Source organism: Podarcis filfolensis, assembly GCF_964270895.1.
Source record: "Podarcis filfolensis genome assembly, chromosome: 2".
Classification (NCBI taxonomy): Eukaryota; Metazoa; Chordata; class Lepidosauria; order Squamata; family Lacertidae; genus Podarcis; species Podarcis filfolensis.
The window spans coordinates 7,898,943-7,916,652 of NC_139605.1; the positions used below are offsets into that span (position 1 = coordinate 7,898,943).

The 17,710-nt window shown below is 47.7% G+C and overlaps 2 protein-coding genes and 1 long non-coding RNA gene across 3 annotated transcripts in view; 1 reads left to right on the forward strand and 2 right to left on the reverse strand.

Moving 5' to 3' along the window:
- The window catches only part of LOC310756746 (uncharacterized protein), a 1,375,527-nt gene that overhangs the window by 225,523 nt on the left and 1,132,294 nt on the right, over positions 1–17,710 (reverse strand). The window lies entirely within an intron of this gene.
- LOC310754079 lies at positions 874–6,108 on the reverse strand. The gene is made up of 3 exons (XR_014543596.1): positions 5,742–6,108; positions 3,855–3,971; positions 874–2,722 (listed from the first exon to the last, which is right to left on the reverse strand). It is a non-coding gene; the product is annotated as an uncharacterized lncRNA (long non-coding RNA).
- Positions 8,778–16,560, forward strand: LOC310756607 (uncharacterized protein). Its single transcript, XM_083600948.1, has 4 exons — positions 8,778–8,891; positions 10,627–11,571; positions 12,869–13,613; positions 15,129–16,560. The coding sequence occupies exons 2-4, from the start codon at positions 10,873–10,875 to the stop codon at positions 15,872–15,874; spliced, it is 2,190 nt and encodes a 729-aa protein (XP_083457074.1). The 5' UTR covers positions 8,778–8,891; positions 10,627–10,872; the 3' UTR covers positions 15,875–16,560.

Consider the following 17,710-nt stretch of genomic DNA (forward strand, 5'->3'; position numbering starts at 1 on the left):
GAAGGTACAGGTTTATAAAGACTAGGACTAGCCACCTGAGAAACAGTTTTTATCCAAATGTGATTTTGGTTTTAAACACAGTGTAAGGTAGTCTCTGTGGGAGTATATTGTATTTAATTATGGGGTATCAGAGTTTGTAGGAGGTTAACCAAGCTGGGATAGCAGGCTTGTTGGTTTTTGAATGTCTGGTGTAGATTTTTTCAATTTTGTTGTTCTGTATGGGACGATGACAATAAAGATTATTGTATCGTATCATATCAGGGTGTGAGGAGAGGCATGCTCTCCTCTCTCTCATGTGTGAGAGAAAGAGAGGGGGGATGCCCTTCTCTGGATGTGCATACAAGGGAGAGGGGGACTGCCTCTTTTAAGATGGCAAGAGAAGTTGTTGAACTATGCAGAACTGGCAAAAATGACAGACTAAGAGAAAAAGACAACAGTGACTTTGAAAAAGAATGGGAACCATTTATATTATATTTGCAGAAACAAAGAAAGTCTATAGACTTGATGGCAGGATTTAAATAAACATTCACATGGTTAGCATTAGAAAATGTGTAGAAGATAGAGAAATAATATGGTGTATTCATTGTTATTTTTATGTTTTTAGGTTTGGTGTTATTGTATAAATATGTTATTAGTAGTTTTTTCTTTTAGGAGGCAGCAAAGTTGGTGAAAGGAGAAACAAACTAGAAGCGGAAGTTGGGAGAAGCCTAGGAGGGGAGGGAGGAAGGAATGCATAGTAAATGTTATGAATATGAGATGTGTAATGAATGGAAAAGAAAAATGAATAATTTAAAAAAAAAAAAAGATTCCAGGGGTTCCTGGTGCTTATCTAGGCTTTGCTTTCCTTTGGAATGAGGGACAGACTGTGGCGTCTTTTAAGATATATGGTTTATTTGCACATACATGAAACCTGAGCTTACAGTGGAGGGGCTCACAGCATTAACACCCCAAGAGGGTCTGGGTTCAACTTATCACACATCAGAGAGTCCACACTGGAGAAAGGCCGTACAAGCGTTCAGTGTTTGCGAAAACCTTCCAGGGACGGACCTGCCTCTTGGCGCACAAGAGAATCCACACAGGGGAGAGACCTATCAAGTGCCTAGGTTGTGGGAAAAGCTTCCTTAACAGCTGAGACTTCATTGCTCATTAAAGAATGCATGGAGAGAGAAACGGATAAATTTGAGTAGGTGGAAAAAATGAGCGGACACGCATTCCTGATCTTAGTGATTTTAGACTAATTTATACAGAAATAGCTGTATGAAATCGTTCCTGCATTTCTTGTGGAGAATTGAGACAATGACATTGCCAGGCCGCTACACTCCGGACAACTCATAAAATAAATGTGGTGTAGTGGTTAGAGTATTGGATTAGGACCTGGGAGACCAGGGTTCGAATCCCCACTCAGCCCAGAAGTTCTCTGGAGAACCTTGGGCCAGTCATTTCCTCTCAGCCTAGTCTACCCTGCAGGGTTCTTGTGAGAATTCCATGTGCACCTCCTGGGAGAAAAGGATGAGATATAAATGCAACCAGTCAATCAATCAATCAATCAATCAAATAACACATTGATGTAAATAGAAGGTCTTCCTCATAAGTCAGTTCCTGTTCCCACAGGGGTGGGAGACAGGGGCTGTGATTCACTGCAGGCTCCTCCTCGAATGATGGGCTTCTGACTAACCATCTTTCCATACACAACACAGATGTCTTGTTCCTTGGGGGCACCAACAGTGGGCTGCAATGTGGCTTTCCAATCTTCTCCACCATCAATAGGCTTAACTTCATCCTCCCCTGGGTGTGTTTCCTCAGGATACCCAATTCTGATATGGACAGTGGGCTTTTGTAGGACACCTTGGTCATATACAATGCAGATGTCTTGTCCCTTGGCAGCATCAACAACAGTCTGAGCTAGATGTTCACTGGGGACATTGGAGTCTAGTTTGCTGTGAACGGGACCCTCCACTGAGCGGGTTTCCTGCAAACACGCCTTTCTCTCGCAGATGTTGGGGTTCTACCAGATGTTTTCCTCACCCACAATGCACACATCCTGCTCCTTAACAGCACCAGGAATTGCCTGCACTGGGATATCCCAGGGGGATCTGCAACTTCCTCCATGAGGAAGGGGTTCCTCCTCCTCCTCCTCGACTGGGTGGGCTTTCTGCTGACCCTTCGTTCTCTTGTGGATGATGGGCTTTTGCCTGATGGGTTCCCCATAGACAATGCACAGGTCTTGCTCCTTGCAAGTATCAGGCATTGTCATCCTGGCTGTGGCAGCAACAACGGTCTGAGCTGGAGTTTTACTTGGGACACTGGAGTCTCCTTTGCTGTAAACTGGACCCTCCCCTGAGCTGATTTCCTGCAAACATGCCTTTCTCTCGCCGGTTTTGGGGAACTGCCAGATGTTTTCCTCACCCACAATGCACACATCCTGCTCCTTAGGAGCACCAGGAATTTTCCACACTGGGATTTCCCAGGGGGATCTGCAACTTCCTCCATGAGGAAGGGGTTCATCCTCCTCCTCGACTGGGTGGGCTTCCTGCTGACCCTCCCTTCTCTTGTGGATGATGGGCTTTTGCCGGATGGGTTCCCCATAGACAATGCACAGGTCTTGCTCCTTGCAAGTATCAGGCATCGTCATCCTGGCTGTGGCCCAGGTGGTCTTCCTGCAACTTTCTTCGGAGGCCCAGGCGTCTTTGGCTTCATCTCCTGGCTGCCACTTTCTCTTTGCCTGTTTAGGAAAGTAGATTGATTGAAATGAGGAATCTTGAGAATAGGAAATACAGATAAGCAGCTCCCCTTTCAGAGGGTACTTTTGAGTGCCACATACGTACCCTGCATTTCTGACACTCCCAGCCTTATTGTTTTATGAAAATAGCTCACAATATAATATTTCCTTCATGATCCTCACCTACACAAGGGAATAGGAATCTTGGCCACTTAGTTTAGTACTGTCTGGATTGAACCTGCAACCTTCTGCAATGCAGGGCCGAGGCCATTTAGGGCTTTAAAGGTCAGCACCAACACTTTGAATTGTGCTCGGAAACATACTAGGAGCCAATGTAGGTCTTTCAGGACCGGAGTTATGTGGTCTCAGCGGCCGCTCCTAGTCACCAGTCCAGCTGCTGCATTTTGGATTAGTGGTACCGTATTTTCCGCTCTGCAAGACACACCCGACCATAAGACGCACCTAGTTTTTAGAGGAGGAAAACCAGAAAGCAACGCAAAACCTCTTGAGCGAAGAGGCAGGAGCGCTCCGGCTGCGCTCAAGAGGCTTTGCATGGCTATCCCTGAAGCCAGGAGAGCAAGAGGGATCGGTGCGCACCGATCCCTCTTGCTCTTCTGGCTTCAGCGATAGCTGAGCAGCCTGCATTCGCTCCATAAGACACGCACACATTTCCCCTTACTTTTTAGGAGGGGAAAAGTGTGTTTTATAGAGCGAAAAATACAGTAGTTTCCGGGTCACTTTCAAACGTAGCCCCACGTAGAGCGCATTGCAGTAGTCCAAGCAGGAGATAACTGGACTTATATACATGTTGACTTATATATATGTGTGCATGTATTTTAAATCTTTCGCCCTCCCCCATTGGCCCCCAATTTGTTTGTTTCTTAAAAGGCCCAGAGCAATAATCAGGCAGCGGCTTGTAAATCTGGGCTTCCCTGCCGGTTCCTGTCCCGATTCCAGCCTGTGAGCTTTCTGGATTAGCTATAAATCCAGGGGAGAGAATCGAAACCATTAAAATGGACTCAGGACGTGCGCAAATGGAAAGCTCAGATCCGCGCCCACGGTTTGCTGAGTAATTCTCACCCTCTCTATCTTAACCACCAACTAAAAAAATAAAAAGGAAACCAGCCAATGTTACCATTTCCAGATGTGCTATCCTAGAGAAGGGAACTTTCGCCGTCCGAAGAGGCTGATTGGCCAAGGTCCTGATGTCACTCTGGAAGCACCGCCTTCACTATGGAGGGCAGGAAACTACCTGTGTGAAAAAATAACAAGAGATGTCTAAAGAGTGCAAAGCAGTTGCTATTGTTAATATTAGAAAATCCACAAATGTCATGTGTTTTGTTGGGTCAATGCATTTTATTACCTGGTGGGATTAATTATGTCTTCATTTGATAGAATTAATTTTTTAGGGCTTTCTGGCAAAGGCCGACAACAACTAATAAAACAGGTTAAATAAAATATACAAATATTAACTGCATTGTAGACAGAAGCAATAAACACTAAAAGCAGAGGTAAACACAGAACAGTGTGGAAGAGCAGAAGCCTTTGCTTGTTTACTCATGAGTAAGTCCTACTTCATCCTATGCCCTTTTAAAATGTGCTTTGGGGGGGTTATTGGGTTGCTGTTTTTATTTTGATTATATGTTTTGTGGTTTTATATTTTGATTTTGTACTGTGAACTGCCCTGAGACCTCCAAGTATAGGGTGGTGTTATAAGAATTCTAAGGTGACAAATATAAAATCAACATTCATAAATGTACAGGGGAAACACTTCCATAAGTATATAAGCCACGTGTCTGAAATAGTACAGGAGAGTAATCCTGAAGCCATTTTGACTCTCCCAAACCATTTTGACTCTCCCAAATTGACCTCAAATATTTCTCTGCAAGGAGAAAGGAAATGGGAAAGCATTGTCTCTTTGCTTGCAAAGCCAGTCTTAAGGGCATATTTGTGTATGAATAGGGTGAGCCTGTGACCTGGATTTAGGAATTAAAGTATTTACCATTACAAAAGAATGGCCAGGCTGCCCAGCTAATGCAATCAGTGACCATTGAGTATCTTAGCAGGCAGAATTTCTGCCTCCTTCTGTGATGTACGTATGATTTTTGGGGGGAGAAGTCTTGGGCTACAGGGTGGGCAATTTCAAACTTCTATATAAGGGCTTGTGCACCATTGTTCTGGGTTCCTCCTCCCTCCTGCATGTGGGGAGTGGGAACCCTGTTGCAACAGTTTAATAAAGCACTCTATATGGGCTCTTGGATACCCCCGAAGGGAATAGGAGCAGGTTTTTTCTTATAACAGCGGTATATAAATAATAATAATAATAATAATAATAATAATAATAATAATAATAGGCTCCAGCCCACCCCTTCAGACAGGGGTGAATTCACAGACTTTCCTTCTTCATCTCAAGCCCCTTCACTGTCCCACTTGGGTGTTTGCTCAGCTAAAGGGGGCCAGGTGTTTATGTGGGAAGTGCAAAGGCTGCTGGGAATTGGAGTTCACAGAAAAACAAGATTGATATGAAAAGAGAAATTACCGGTAAACAGCAGAGAGAAATATCCTCTTTCTCCCTCTTGCACTTGGATTTAATAGCTTTCTTTTTCAAAAAATTGAGGCTCGGTTTCACATACTGTCAACATAATATCAACTTTTGTGGTTTTCTTAAAAAAAAATTTTTTTTGACCCTGATAATATGTTAGCTTGACCATGGGCATTCTGTTTTCCACAGTGGCTAAATCGGATAGCTCTAGAAAGACGAATTACTGGACATGGAGAACCCAGAATCTGTGGGGATGTTGAGGAAGGTAGGAGAGGATGTATTGATTAAATATTATCCCTCCTCACTCACACTAGGGAGAAAGCCATTAGAACACATTCCCTTGCAAGTTGGTGATTCGTTACAATCCTTTAAATTAAGCAATCCAGTCTTGCTTGTTCCTGGTAAGTTTCCCCTTAGTATTTCCCTCTTAAAATAATAACAACAACACAGGAGTCTTCTTTAGGAGTGAAGTTTACTTACCTTGTGGCTTCTATCCTCTGTAAGGATAAACTATGTGCTGCTGGATAAGAGCCAGAAGAGGAGGTCCAAGAGAGAAGTCGAAAGGAGAAAGGGGAGATGGCCATGTGCTCCGCCCTTTTAAAGGGTCTGCTAGGGCCACGCCCACCTACCTGGTCACACACAAGGGGAGGGGGCTCCAGAACAGGTATGGCAGGAAGTCCTCCCTCTCTGGAGCCATATTCCCCTGTGGGTCCACTCTAGGCAACAGGAAAACGTTGTACTTGACTACTTCAGCGATGATATAATCCCACATGCCCCTTACTCAGGCAATACAACATACACAATTTTTATTCAACCACCCTGTTATGTATTGAGTTGAATAAGATCCAAATTGCAGCAGTCTGATTGGTCCTAGAACAATGGGATTCAGAATGCAGCAGTCTGATTGGTCCTAGAACAATAGGATTCAGAATGCAGGAGTCTGATTGGTCCTAGAACAATAGGATCCAGAATGCAGCAGTCTGATTGGTCCACAGGAGCCACCCAATACAACTCCAGGTGAAAGTGAATCTGCAACCTGATTGGCCTACAGGAGAATCCCGGAATTAGCCAATCACGTGGGGCCCATTGTGTAAATAATATTTTACGCTGTATTCTTTTTAATACTTGATTGGGAGCCGCTCAGAGTGGCTGGGGAAACTCAGCCAGATGGGCGGGGTATAAATAAATTATTATTATTATTATTATTATTATTATTATTATTATTATTAATGTATATAAAGCAGACAGTTTGGGGAAACATTCCATTCCTCAGTACTATGATCTGAATAAAGAGCATGAAATCTACACTCAACTCCTGAGTATATTTCACACCTAGAGTCCAAGCTTGACACGTAGGTTCTGGAACTGCAGTCATCTCCTCGGTATGGCAATAAGACCGTTCCACAAGTCTCTCTTGCACAAAGTGGTACTTCTTCACCCCAATGCACTTTGTCCTTGCGTGGAATTTCTCACTCTGGAACAGATTTAGGCAACGCTGGTTGCCCTTCATCAGACTGACAGGTTCCTTTCTCACCAACCCAAAGTCCTCAGTTAGTTGATTGAGCCAGGCTAAGATCCTTGCAAGAATTTTGCCGCCCGCAGCTAATAAAGAAAAGCCCCGATAGTTTCCAGAATCCGTTCTGTCACCATTTTTTTTTAAAAAAAAGATTGATAATTTTGGCATCCCTAAAGTCTGCTGGGATCTCCTCTCTCTCCCAGATTTTTAAACGAGTTTTGGAGTATGCCAGCTTTCAGCATTTCACAGAACACTTCGTCAGTGTGCACAAGTTCATAAAAATGAGAGACACCTGCATTTTAATGTATTTTTAATCCTTGTTGGAAGCTGCCCAGAGTGGCCGGGGAAACCCAGCCAGATGGGCAGAGTACAAATAATAAATTATTATTATTATTATTATTATTATTATTATTATTATTATACTGTAAGTGATCTCTTACCACAGTAAGCCACATTAAGAACTTTGCTTTATATATTTAAGAGGTCATGAAGAGTCGGACACGACTAAACGACTAACCAACAACAACATATATATCCCACCCTTCCATTGTAAAAAAATGTTTGGGGTGGCTCATAGCATATTAAAAATAACTTTAAAAAAGGAAATTTGCATGAGTCTTCCTTGGTTTCACAGAACCAATCGCCTAGGCCTGCCCTAGCACATCTCTGAGACATCTCTGCTCCAAAATATTGTCAAATCCTCTTTCAAAGCCCATCTCAGACGGTGCCCTACATTTGGGGCAGCATATTCCATCAGGGCTCTTCTTATCTTCTGACAGTATTATGAGAAAACATTTTTTTCTCTGTGTCCAATTTTCTCTGTACAAAGTAACAGGAAAACTTCACCTGCTGGATTTCCTCCTGTAGTGATAGTATTAAAAATGTAGCCACCCTGCCAAAAAATAAATAAATAGCAATCCTAGACGATTAAAACCTAGGATCACCCCCTCCTCTCTCTTTTAAGGCAAAGTATTTCTCATGCCTTTAACGGCTATGTCGCAGGCAGAAATCCATCCGGAGCAAAGCTTCACCTGTGGAGTTCCCTACTGTCATGCACCTATTAAAGAGGCGGCAGCGCTGTCATTAGCAATCTCAGATAATAAAGAAATAGTAGTACCATTCTCTGAATAAAAATGACTGAGCTCTGCTACAACTTTACCAGCTTGTAGCAGGCAGAAACCCACCAGGTGCAGCAAGGAAGTGATAGGGAGAAACTTCCATTGTTGGATCTTTCCGCCTGGGAAGGAGAGAGAACAAGGCAGCGGAAACCAGATCCCAGATCCAGACTTCTTTGCATTTAGATGAGCTACAAAAAAAAGGGCTTCCTCTGTGTTCCTAGAGATACCAGTCAGTGGGATGTAAGACAGAGCAAAGATCTCCCCTCTTTTAAAGATGGATATGCACTCTTAATTTAACTGAACGGCAGGCAGAAATCCAACTGATGCAGCTCACGTTCCTTCCCTTGCACGGAGGTGCCAAGATAGGAAGAAACAGCCACTACCTATTAAAAGTACAAGAAGGGCAGAGAAGGGGGAGTGTGACACCCCCCTCAAAAAAACAACCCCCATTTCAAAACTGCCTGCAGTTAAATGAGGGTTTACTCCAAATTCCTGGAGAGGCCACTGGGCGGGATGGAAGGCAGTGCTCTTTTAAAAGCGGGGCAGGCCTCTTGCTGCGCCTTTGATTGAACTAAACTGGCAGGCAGAAATCCGTCCGGTGCAGCTCAACCTTCCTTTCCCAGCATGGAGGTGCAATGATGGGCAGAAAGGGACCTGAGATATAAGGAAGGCAGAGAGAAAGAGAAAGAGAGAGGGGGGGAGGGAAATAAAGTTTCCACTAACCCCGCCCCCCCCCCCGCAATAGATGGATGGATGGAGAGATCTGCTCCAAATCGGCCAGCGTTTAAACAAGGGCTCACTCCGGATTCCTAGACAGGCCAGTGTGGGTGGCATGCGAGGCCAAGCCTCCTGATGTCAGGGGCTAATCCGTCCCCTTCCTGCTTTGCTCCCTCCCTCCCTCCCTCCCTCCTTCCCCTCGTGCGTGGGAAACTGGAGTCCGGATTTCCCAGGAGCCGCAGGAGTGAAGTTTGGCATCTGGGCTGGGCTGCAGGAGGGGTGAGTGAGACAGGGCCGGGGGGGGGGGATCTTATATTTTTTTTTGGGGGGGGGGAGTGAGACCAGCTTATTTTCCTCCCCTCCCCTCCTCCCTTTCCTCCCTTCTTCGCCCCGATCCTCTCCTTTTATTCCTCCCTCCCCCCCATTTCCCCTCCCCTCCCTCCCAATGCACGGTTGTTGTTGTCGTTTGTTTGTTTGCAAAAGGAAAGCAGCGCCGCGCAAAGATCCGCGCGTGGCATGCCTAGCCGCGCAAAGATCCGCGCGCGCGCAGACGCCGCGAGCTCCGCCCGCGCAGAGGAGAGCAAGCGGGCGCCGCTGGGGGGGGGGGGAGAGGAAGGTGGGGTCCCCGTCCCGTGACGCTCGCCTGCCGGCTGGGGGAAGCCCGGCGCTGGCTCGTCCCCTCCGGGCATGCGCGCAGGGGGGGGGTCCCCTCTTCGGAGCATGCTCCGGAGGGGCGAGTGAAGCCGCCGCGTGCCCTTAGCCCTCAGTTCTAGGAAGTTGTTTCTTGCTGTGGGTGGGGAGGGGGGGGTCCCCCCAAAATTAATAATTAGTGATATGCAGGATGAACTACGGAAAGAGAAGAAGGGTAGTCACTGATTTAATGTTGTTTAAATGAATATTTTGAAATGTAAATTAGAAAATTTAATAGAAGTTATGTATCAAAATTAGTTAGTTAATTGTGGTGGGGGTCCCCCAATACTGATTGATTGATCACTCTAATCATTAATTAATTTGTATACTGCCCTATACCCATAGGTCTCTGGGCAGTTCACAACAAAAATCAATCTATCTCTCTCTCTCTCTCTCTCTCTCTCTCTGTATATGCCCCACAAGATACATAATAAAAATAAAGACAATCCACTAATCCTGGGTTGTTAATTTTTTTTTTTTTTGGTGAAAGTAAACAGCAACAAAACACTCCTAGTTGACTGTGATTTGTTTCAAACTGGCTTTAATGTTGTGGTTTTTTAAAATTGCTGTAACCAGCTCTGGGATTTTACGGTGCAGGGCTGGTAAGAAGGTGAGTTGATGATGAAGAAGAAGCAGTGGTTTTTTTGATAAAAATAAAGATAATGAAGTGACGGTAGTAATCTTTTGATCAAAGTGCCGTGGGTGACAGCACCAAATGGTGCCTTAGGCAACAACAGCAGCAGAAAGTGATGGTGCTCTGTACTAGTGAGAACCATGACAAAGAAAGTACTGTTAATAAGCAATGTATTACGCTTATTCTTATTTATTTACATATATTTATTTGTTGTTGCTGTTCTGTTGACTAACGAAGCTAACTTATTCAGATAACTGCACCCCTCAAGCTTCATTCAAGTGGTCCATGGTATTTCTGTGAAAAACACAATCTAAAATCTTTGGAAATAATAATTATTATTACCATTTATTAAGTTTGTATACCACCCTATACCCGCAGGTCTCATGGCGGTTCACAAGATAAAAATCACTATATAAAATCACAAAACACGTAATCAAGAATTCTTTGCAATACAGCAAAATACAAGATACAAAAGAAACAAAGCAGTAAGCATTCAGTTAAAAAGCATACAGCACCTAACACAGTGCTTTACAATTGCTGCAGCAGGCAGAAAAAATAACGATAGGGTCCCCTGAGACCCTCAGTAATTTTCAAAAGGTCCATGTGGGGGAAAGGCTGGAAAAGTATTGCACAAATTGATGGGCCCTCTGTTGTAGTCGCAGTGATTAATTTTTATCTTTTCTTCTTCAGGGGGAAAAAGAGCTAGCCCTCCAGGCCTCTAACATTGCCCACTGCTGTGTAAGATTCCTCATGGATTAAGCATCCCAGTGTCCTCAGCTTTTGCTGAGAGACGCCCATGCGAATCTGAATGGAGTGACTTATGGCCGGGAATTGTTTTTGGAGACACGAGCGCCTGAGGAAAAAGGTTTGGGGGTGACGACTGGGCAAGTGTGGCCTTCTCACACCTCCCGTTGGACACGGTGTGTTCGGACGGGAATGAAAATGGAGGGCTGGGAGTCGGAAGGGCTCAAACCATTGGCGGGGCAGGAAGGGAAGGTCAGGGGCTCCCACCCGGCTCCATCCAGGACCACAAGGGCATTTTTTGGCTGGGCACCATCACAGCAGGTCAAGCAGGAGCCGGACGAGGGCCTTTCCGACTGCTGGGAGACCCAGCTGGAAGAATGCCCCGAGGCAGCACGGTCCCCTCCGTCCGGACGGGGCAACAACGTGCAGTCGCCGGAACCCACCCCCTGGGATGACGCGAAGGAGCTTCTGGCATCTTTTAAGGGGGCTGTGGAAGGATGCCGGTGGGCTCGTGAGGAAGCTGCCCCCAGGACCGTCCCGGACACTGGAAGAAGGGGGTTTGGAGCAGCGAAGGAGGAGGTCCTGGGCAGAGATGCCCTGAGCAGGGACACCCTCCGCCAGCGCTTCCGGGAATTCCGCTACCAGGAGGCCGAGGGTCCCCGGGAAGCCTGCGGGCACCTCTGGTACCTTTGCCACCACTGGCTGAAGCCAGAGCGCTTCTCCAAGGAGCAGATCCTGGAGCAGGTGATCCTGGAGCAGTTCCTGACCATCCTGCCCACCGAACTGCAGAGCTGGGTGACGGGGAGCAGCCCGGAAACCTGCGCCCAAGCGGTGGGCCTGGCAGAGGATTTCCTGCAGATGAAGCAAGAGGCCGAGAGGCAGGAGCAAAAGGTGAGAGGTGGCTCACGTGGAAGGCGCCGGAAGCTTGGCGGATGATAGCCAGGTGGAGGGAGAGGCTGGCTGAGAGGGGCAGTAAGGCAGGCATCTCCAGGTCGGACTGGGAGAGAACCCAGTCTGAAATCCTAGAGTCAGTGAAGTCGGTACCAGACTGCATGGACCGGTAGTCTGACTTGGCAGAAAGCAGCTTTCTGTTTTCCTAAGATCAGGTCTCCCAGAACCAGGAGAGGCATGAAAAGGGAAGAGGGGATAGTAGGCACCATCTCAGATTGCTTGGAGGAAACCCTGGAGAAATGGAGAGATGGGGACCTTCAGCCTCAGCAGCTGCTTCATGGATGCGAGACCTGTCAGAGATGAGTTTTTTGCTCATTAGGTCTGACACTCCTGTGTTGATCCTTTTTGCTAATAAAGAGCTAATTCCAATTTGCTAGGTGTGATTTAATGCTGGCTCGCTCCTGTCAATAGTTTATGGTTTTTTATTTCTGTTGTTGTAAACCGCTTTTCTGATGCTGATGCTTATATTATTATTATTATTATTATTATTCATTTCATTTCATTTTATATGATGCCCACCTGACTGGGTTACAATAAATTAAAACACGGTAAGACATCAAACATTAAAAACTTCCCTGTACAGCACTACTTTCAGATGTCTCCTAAAAGTCAGGTAGTTGTTTATTTCTTTGACATCTGATGGAAGGGCATTCCACAGGATGGACGCCACTACTGAAAAGGCCCTCTGCCTGGTTCCCTGTAACTTCGCTTCTTGCATTGAGGGAACCGCCAGAAGGCCCTCGGAGCTGGACCTCAGTGTGTAGGTCAGCTGGAGAACCAGTGTGGTGTAGTGGTTCAGAGCGGTGGACTCGTAATCTGGGGAACCGGGTTCGCGTCTCCGCTCCTCCACCTGCAGCTGCTGGGTGACCTTGGGCCAGTCACACTTCTCTGAAGTCTCTCAGCCCCACTCACCTCACAGAGTGTTTGTTGTGGGGGAGGAAGGGAAAGGAGATTGTTAGCCCCTTTGAGACTCTTTAGGGTAGTGATAAAGTGAGATATCAAATCTAAGCTCTTCCAGGCAGAACCAAGGCAAGTGGAGACGTTCCTTCAGGCATGCAAGGCCAAAGCTATTTAGGGCTTTAAAGGTCAGCACCAACACTTTGAATTCTGCTCTGAAATGTACCAGGAGCCAATGATATGATACAAGGGTTTGGTTTGGTTTGGTTTGGTTTTTTAAAAAATAAACTAACCACTGAGTGACACTTCCCCTTTCATTCCCCCTTTCTTTTCTTTGCAGCATGCGGAAATGACGGCCGACCCAGAGAGCTCTCAGCTGGCTGCAGAGCCTTTCTCCCTGGCGGATTCTCTCCCAAGCCCCCCAGATGTGAACCTCCCTTCCCCGGAGCCCAGGAGACGGCGGGATGCCTGGTCCCGCAAGGAGACCATCGCCTTCATCGACATCTGGAAAGCGGAGGACGTCCAGATCGCCCTGGGCCAGCAGTACCGCAACATGAAACTCTTTGCCTGGATCGCCGACCGCCTCCGCGAGCGGGGCTTCGAGCGGGACGCCGAGCAATGCCGCAGCCGGGCCAAAGACCTCAAGCGCGGCTACAAGGAGATCAAGTGCGGGAACCTCCACTCGGGGAGGGCGCCCAAGACCGCCCCCTACTTCAAGCTGCTGGAGCAGTTCCTCTGCCTCCGCAAGGGCATCGTCTGCGGCAAGGTGTGCGGGGCCGGCGTGGTGGAGCGGCTGGACAAGAGGCGCAAGAGGCTGCCCCTCAACCCCATGGCCGCCACCAGGATCGCCAGGGAAGCGGCCAGCGCCGCCCCAGAGGCAGCCGCGAATGAGCGGCAGTACGTCCTCCCCTTGCCGCAGGCCTCCCCTCCCAAAGAGCTCCGGGGGGCGGCCGTCGAGCCGGGCAGGCAGGCCCGAAAGCCGTCCAAGGACGACGATGTGCTGATCGTGGGGAAAGAGGAGCCGCCGCAGGGCAATAGTGTCCCCTTGCCCTCCCCAGAGAACCCTGCTGAACCTCAGGTGTCAAGTGAGTGGCACTTTTATCTGTGGCGCTTTGTGGCTTGGGCACAGTTTTTTTGTGGCATACAGTAGTACCTCAGGTTAGAGACGCTTCAGGTTACAGACGCTTCAGGTTACAGACTCTGCTAACTCAGAAATAGTACCTTGGGTTAATAACTTTGCTTCAGGATGAGAACAGAAATTGCACGGCGGCGGCGGCGGGATGCCCCAGTAGCTAAAGTGGTACCTCAGGTTAAGAACAGTTTCAGGTTAAGAACAGACCTCCAGAACGAATTAAGTTCTTAACCAGAGGTACCACTGTATAATGGCTGTGAGGTGCGATGTCAACGTTCTCCCTCCTCTGTCGGAGGCAGCATGTGTGTTTCGCTTATTTATTTCGCAAAATTATATTGTGAAAAAGAAAACGACCAAACCTAAAAAGCAGTTTGTGAAAAGAATAAAACCATGAAATTACCAGTTAAAAGGAAAAGTTAAGAGCAGCCATTTACGGATTGCTTATTGAGCCCTCACTTTGGCCAGGACTTCCCATCGCTTCACTTGCCAATACGAGGGCAGAGGAGGCAAATACCCAACTCTTACAAGTCACTCCCGTTTCTGGGTTCCAAGTCTAGGATCAAAGTAGACCAATTAGCTTATCTCAAAGCAAGTGAATGTAAACAGGTATGAGCTCCCACACGAGGCAGTGGACTCTCCTTCCTTGGAGGTTTTTAAGCAGAGGTTGATTGTCCATCTGTCATGGAATGCTGTCCTGTGGAATGCTCTCTCTTCGAATGTCAAGGGATAAGGAACTACATAACATATAGAACAGGGGTAGGTAACCTAAGGCCTGGGGGCCGGATGCAGCCCAATCGCCTTCTCAATCCGGCCCACGGACGGTCCAGGAATCAGCGTGTTTTTACATGAGTAGAATGTGTCCTTTTATTTAAAATGCATCTCTGAGTTATTTGTGGGGCATAGGAATTCGTTCATTTTTTTCTTCAAAATATAGTCCGGCCCCCCACATGGTCTGAGGGATGGTGGACCGGCCCACGGCTGAAAAAGGTTGCTGACCCCTGATATAGAAGATACCTAAAGGCAGCCCTGTATTGGGAGGTTTTTAATGTTTGATGTTTTGGTGTGTTCTGATATATTCTATGAGCTGCCCAGAGTGGCTGGGGAAACTCAGTCAGGTGGAAGAGGGTATCAATAATAAAATTATTATTATTACTGTTATTATTATTAACTGCCATATCATGAAGCTTAGCTGGCAACATTACGATGTTGGAAAGCCGATAATTGCCCGGCCCTGCTGTGGAGGAACCTGGTCTTGAGCTGCATTGGGTATTTTAATGCCAACACCTTGAACTTGCCCCAGTTTGACAAAAGATTCTCATCCACAATAGTTACACATCAGATAAGATGTGTGCTTTGTGTCTGCGTGCGTCTTTTCCTTTAGGCCTCAAATGTCCGTGATTCTATGACGAGGGCTGATGGCTGTGTTTTATTTCCTTCACTCCTTTGTCTTCCTTTTGTCTCTCCTCAGACTCTGCGGAGGAGCCGAGAAGGCCGACCGCTGGCAACGTGGAGCGCATGCGCTTCCGCCGGGAGCGTAACTGGCGCCAGCGATTGGAGTCCGCCCGGCGGTCTGCGGACCCCTCATCCTCCCCGGCGATGGTGTCCTCCTCCAAGGCGAACGCTGACCTTGTGGACGCACTGCGGCAGCTGCACCGGCAGGACCTGCAGGCCTTCGAAAACACCCGGCAGGAGGAACGTGCGGAGGACAGGCAAGAGAGGCACCAGGAAAAGCAGGAGCGGGAGGAGGACCGCGCCACCACTCACCGCATGATCGCGGCCATCGAACGCTCCCACCAGACCCTGGCTGACCTCATGGGCAGGCAGACCTCCGCCATGGAGGCCATTGCGACAGCCTTTTCGACACCGAGATACCCCTCTCCCAGCCTCTTTCCGGGGTTCAGCCCCCCGTGGTCGGCCCAGCAGGCCGCTCCCAACTCCGGGGAGAGGCGGGCCGGCACCTCTGGGAGCACCACGATGCCCTTGCCTTCCCCCACCCCTGATGAACCCGGGATGCACGTTCCTGCTGGGGCACAAGACTTGGCTCCGGGACCCGACCCGGCACCAGGCCCCCTGTGTCCCTCCACCAGCCTCGAGCCTTTCCCTCCCTTAACAAACCCGAGTCCCGGAGATTCGCCGGCAACCTCTCTGCCAGCTGCCGTCACACACCCCAGCGCCACTTCGAAGCAGAGCCAGAAGAGGAAAAACTGTGACTGAGCGACACTTTGCAGTCCCCCACGCTTTCTCGTCTGACCAGGTGGTTCCCACTGCCATCCTCTTCCGTTCCTTCTCCTTATTGATTGCAGTCTATGGAGTTTGTCATTGTTCCACCTTCACGTCTGCCTCACTTTCTTCCCTCGCAAACGACGCTGGATCATGCCAAAGGGGGTCTCTGCAGTCCGGCATACAGGTCGGCCAGCTGGGGAACCCCCAAGGAACGAAGGGTCAGGGCCTGTGGAATGGTGTTGGGACAACAATGAGGGAGAAGAGGGAGCAGACTGAGGAAAGGAGGTATCGGAAGCTGAAGGGGTAACAAGGCTTAGTGAGCGGGGAGAGTGTGTGGCAGAGAGCAGCCCAGAATCAGAGGCAGAAGCTGAAGCAGGAAGGTGGGAGGAGAGGTCTCTGGCTGGTGAAGAGTCGTGGATGTCTCACCTTCCTGCTGCAACAAGTTCCCTTCCCTCTTGTTCTCCCAGAACCAGGAGAGGCATGAAGAGGACGGAGGGGCTTTATACAGGCACAGTCTCCGATTGCTCAGAAAAGGCCCTGGAGATGAGGGGAGTTAGGCAGCCATAGGGAGGCCTTCAGTCTCAGCTACTGCTTCATGGAGGAGATCAGTTGCTCTGCTCATTAGGCCGGACACTCCTGTGCATATCCTGTTTTTGCTAATAAAGAGTTAACTCCAACTTGCTTGGTGTGATTTACTGCTGGCTCACTCCTGTCAATGCCTCAGTGCCCACAGAGCAGAATCCGAGAGCAACAGCCCTACGCTCCCAATTTCTTATCCCCAGTGACTGGTATCCAAAGGCATATTGCCTCTTGACAGGGCTAGTAGCCACAGATAGTCTTATCCTCCACAAATTTGTCCCATATTCTTTTAAAAGCATCCGAGTTGGTGGCCGTCACTGCTTCTAATAGGAGCATATTCTCAGCCTGCCTGCTTTTTAATAATTATTATTTAATGCACCAAGTTTTCATCAGCATAGGAAAGTGATATTGGCATGATTAGAGAACTTCAGCTTCTGATTTTGTTTTTTGATAGCAGGCTTCCATCTTATTTCTTATCTGGAAAACTTTTTATGCACCATCATAAAGGTAATCTTTCAGTGGTGTGGTGTGCATAAACAGAAAATTTACTAATGACACACACACAAAATCAGCCGCATTTACTAATAATACAGACATAAAACCAGCCAGGTTTTCATTAATTGATTTAGAAAGATTAGTAAGCTGCTGAATCGAATTGCCCTTCAATCGGTGCATACCAGGGATGGGGAGCCTGTAGCCATTCAGATGCTGCAGGAATCATAGAAATGTAGAACTGGAAGGGAACCCAAGGGTCATGTAGTCCAACCCCCTCAGTACAGCTCCCATCATCCCTGACCATTGGCCATGCTGACTGAGGAATAATGGGAGATGAAGCCCACCGACATAGGGAGGGCCGCAACCTTAGTGTACATTCTAAAATTTGTAGGATAAAACACAGCTAAAAGCCGCAAAATTATTATAAGATCGGTATTCGTAGAAGGATCAAAATGCAGATGAAACCAGCAAAACCTTTAAAAGCAACATAGGTGACTAAATCGGGGCGGCCCAACTTTTCATACCAATTGGGCTTCACAAGTACTCCTACAGGGAACCTACTGTGGGGGTGGAAGCAAAGCCAAAATCACCTACTCCCCTCGGCCCTCGTGCTGCCTTTCCAAAGCCGGCTAAGCAAGGCAACAGGCTTTAGGAAGCAGTCACAACTCTACTTAATCTACGTGCCTAGTTTGATTTTCATCTTTTAAATTTTCTTCCCTTGTTATAACTCTTCTCTCCGTTTTATGTGCAGCA

What these genes read in the sequence shown, in the direction of transcription:
- LOC310756607 (XM_083600948.1), top strand. Translation starts at nt 10,873, where the DNA reads ATGAAAATGGAGGGCTGGGAGTCGGAAGGGCTCAAACCATTGGCGGGG. An exon ending in CCGAGAGGCAGGAGCAAAAG is followed by an intron (nt 11,572 to 12,868) that starts GTGAGAGGTGGC and finishes TTTTCTTTGCAG; the next exon opens with CATGCGGAAATGACGGCCGA. An exon ending in TGCTGAACCTCAGGTGTCAA is followed by an intron (nt 13,614 to 15,128) that starts GTGAGTGGCACT and finishes GTCTCTCCTCAG; the next exon opens with ACTCTGCGGAGGAGCCGAGA.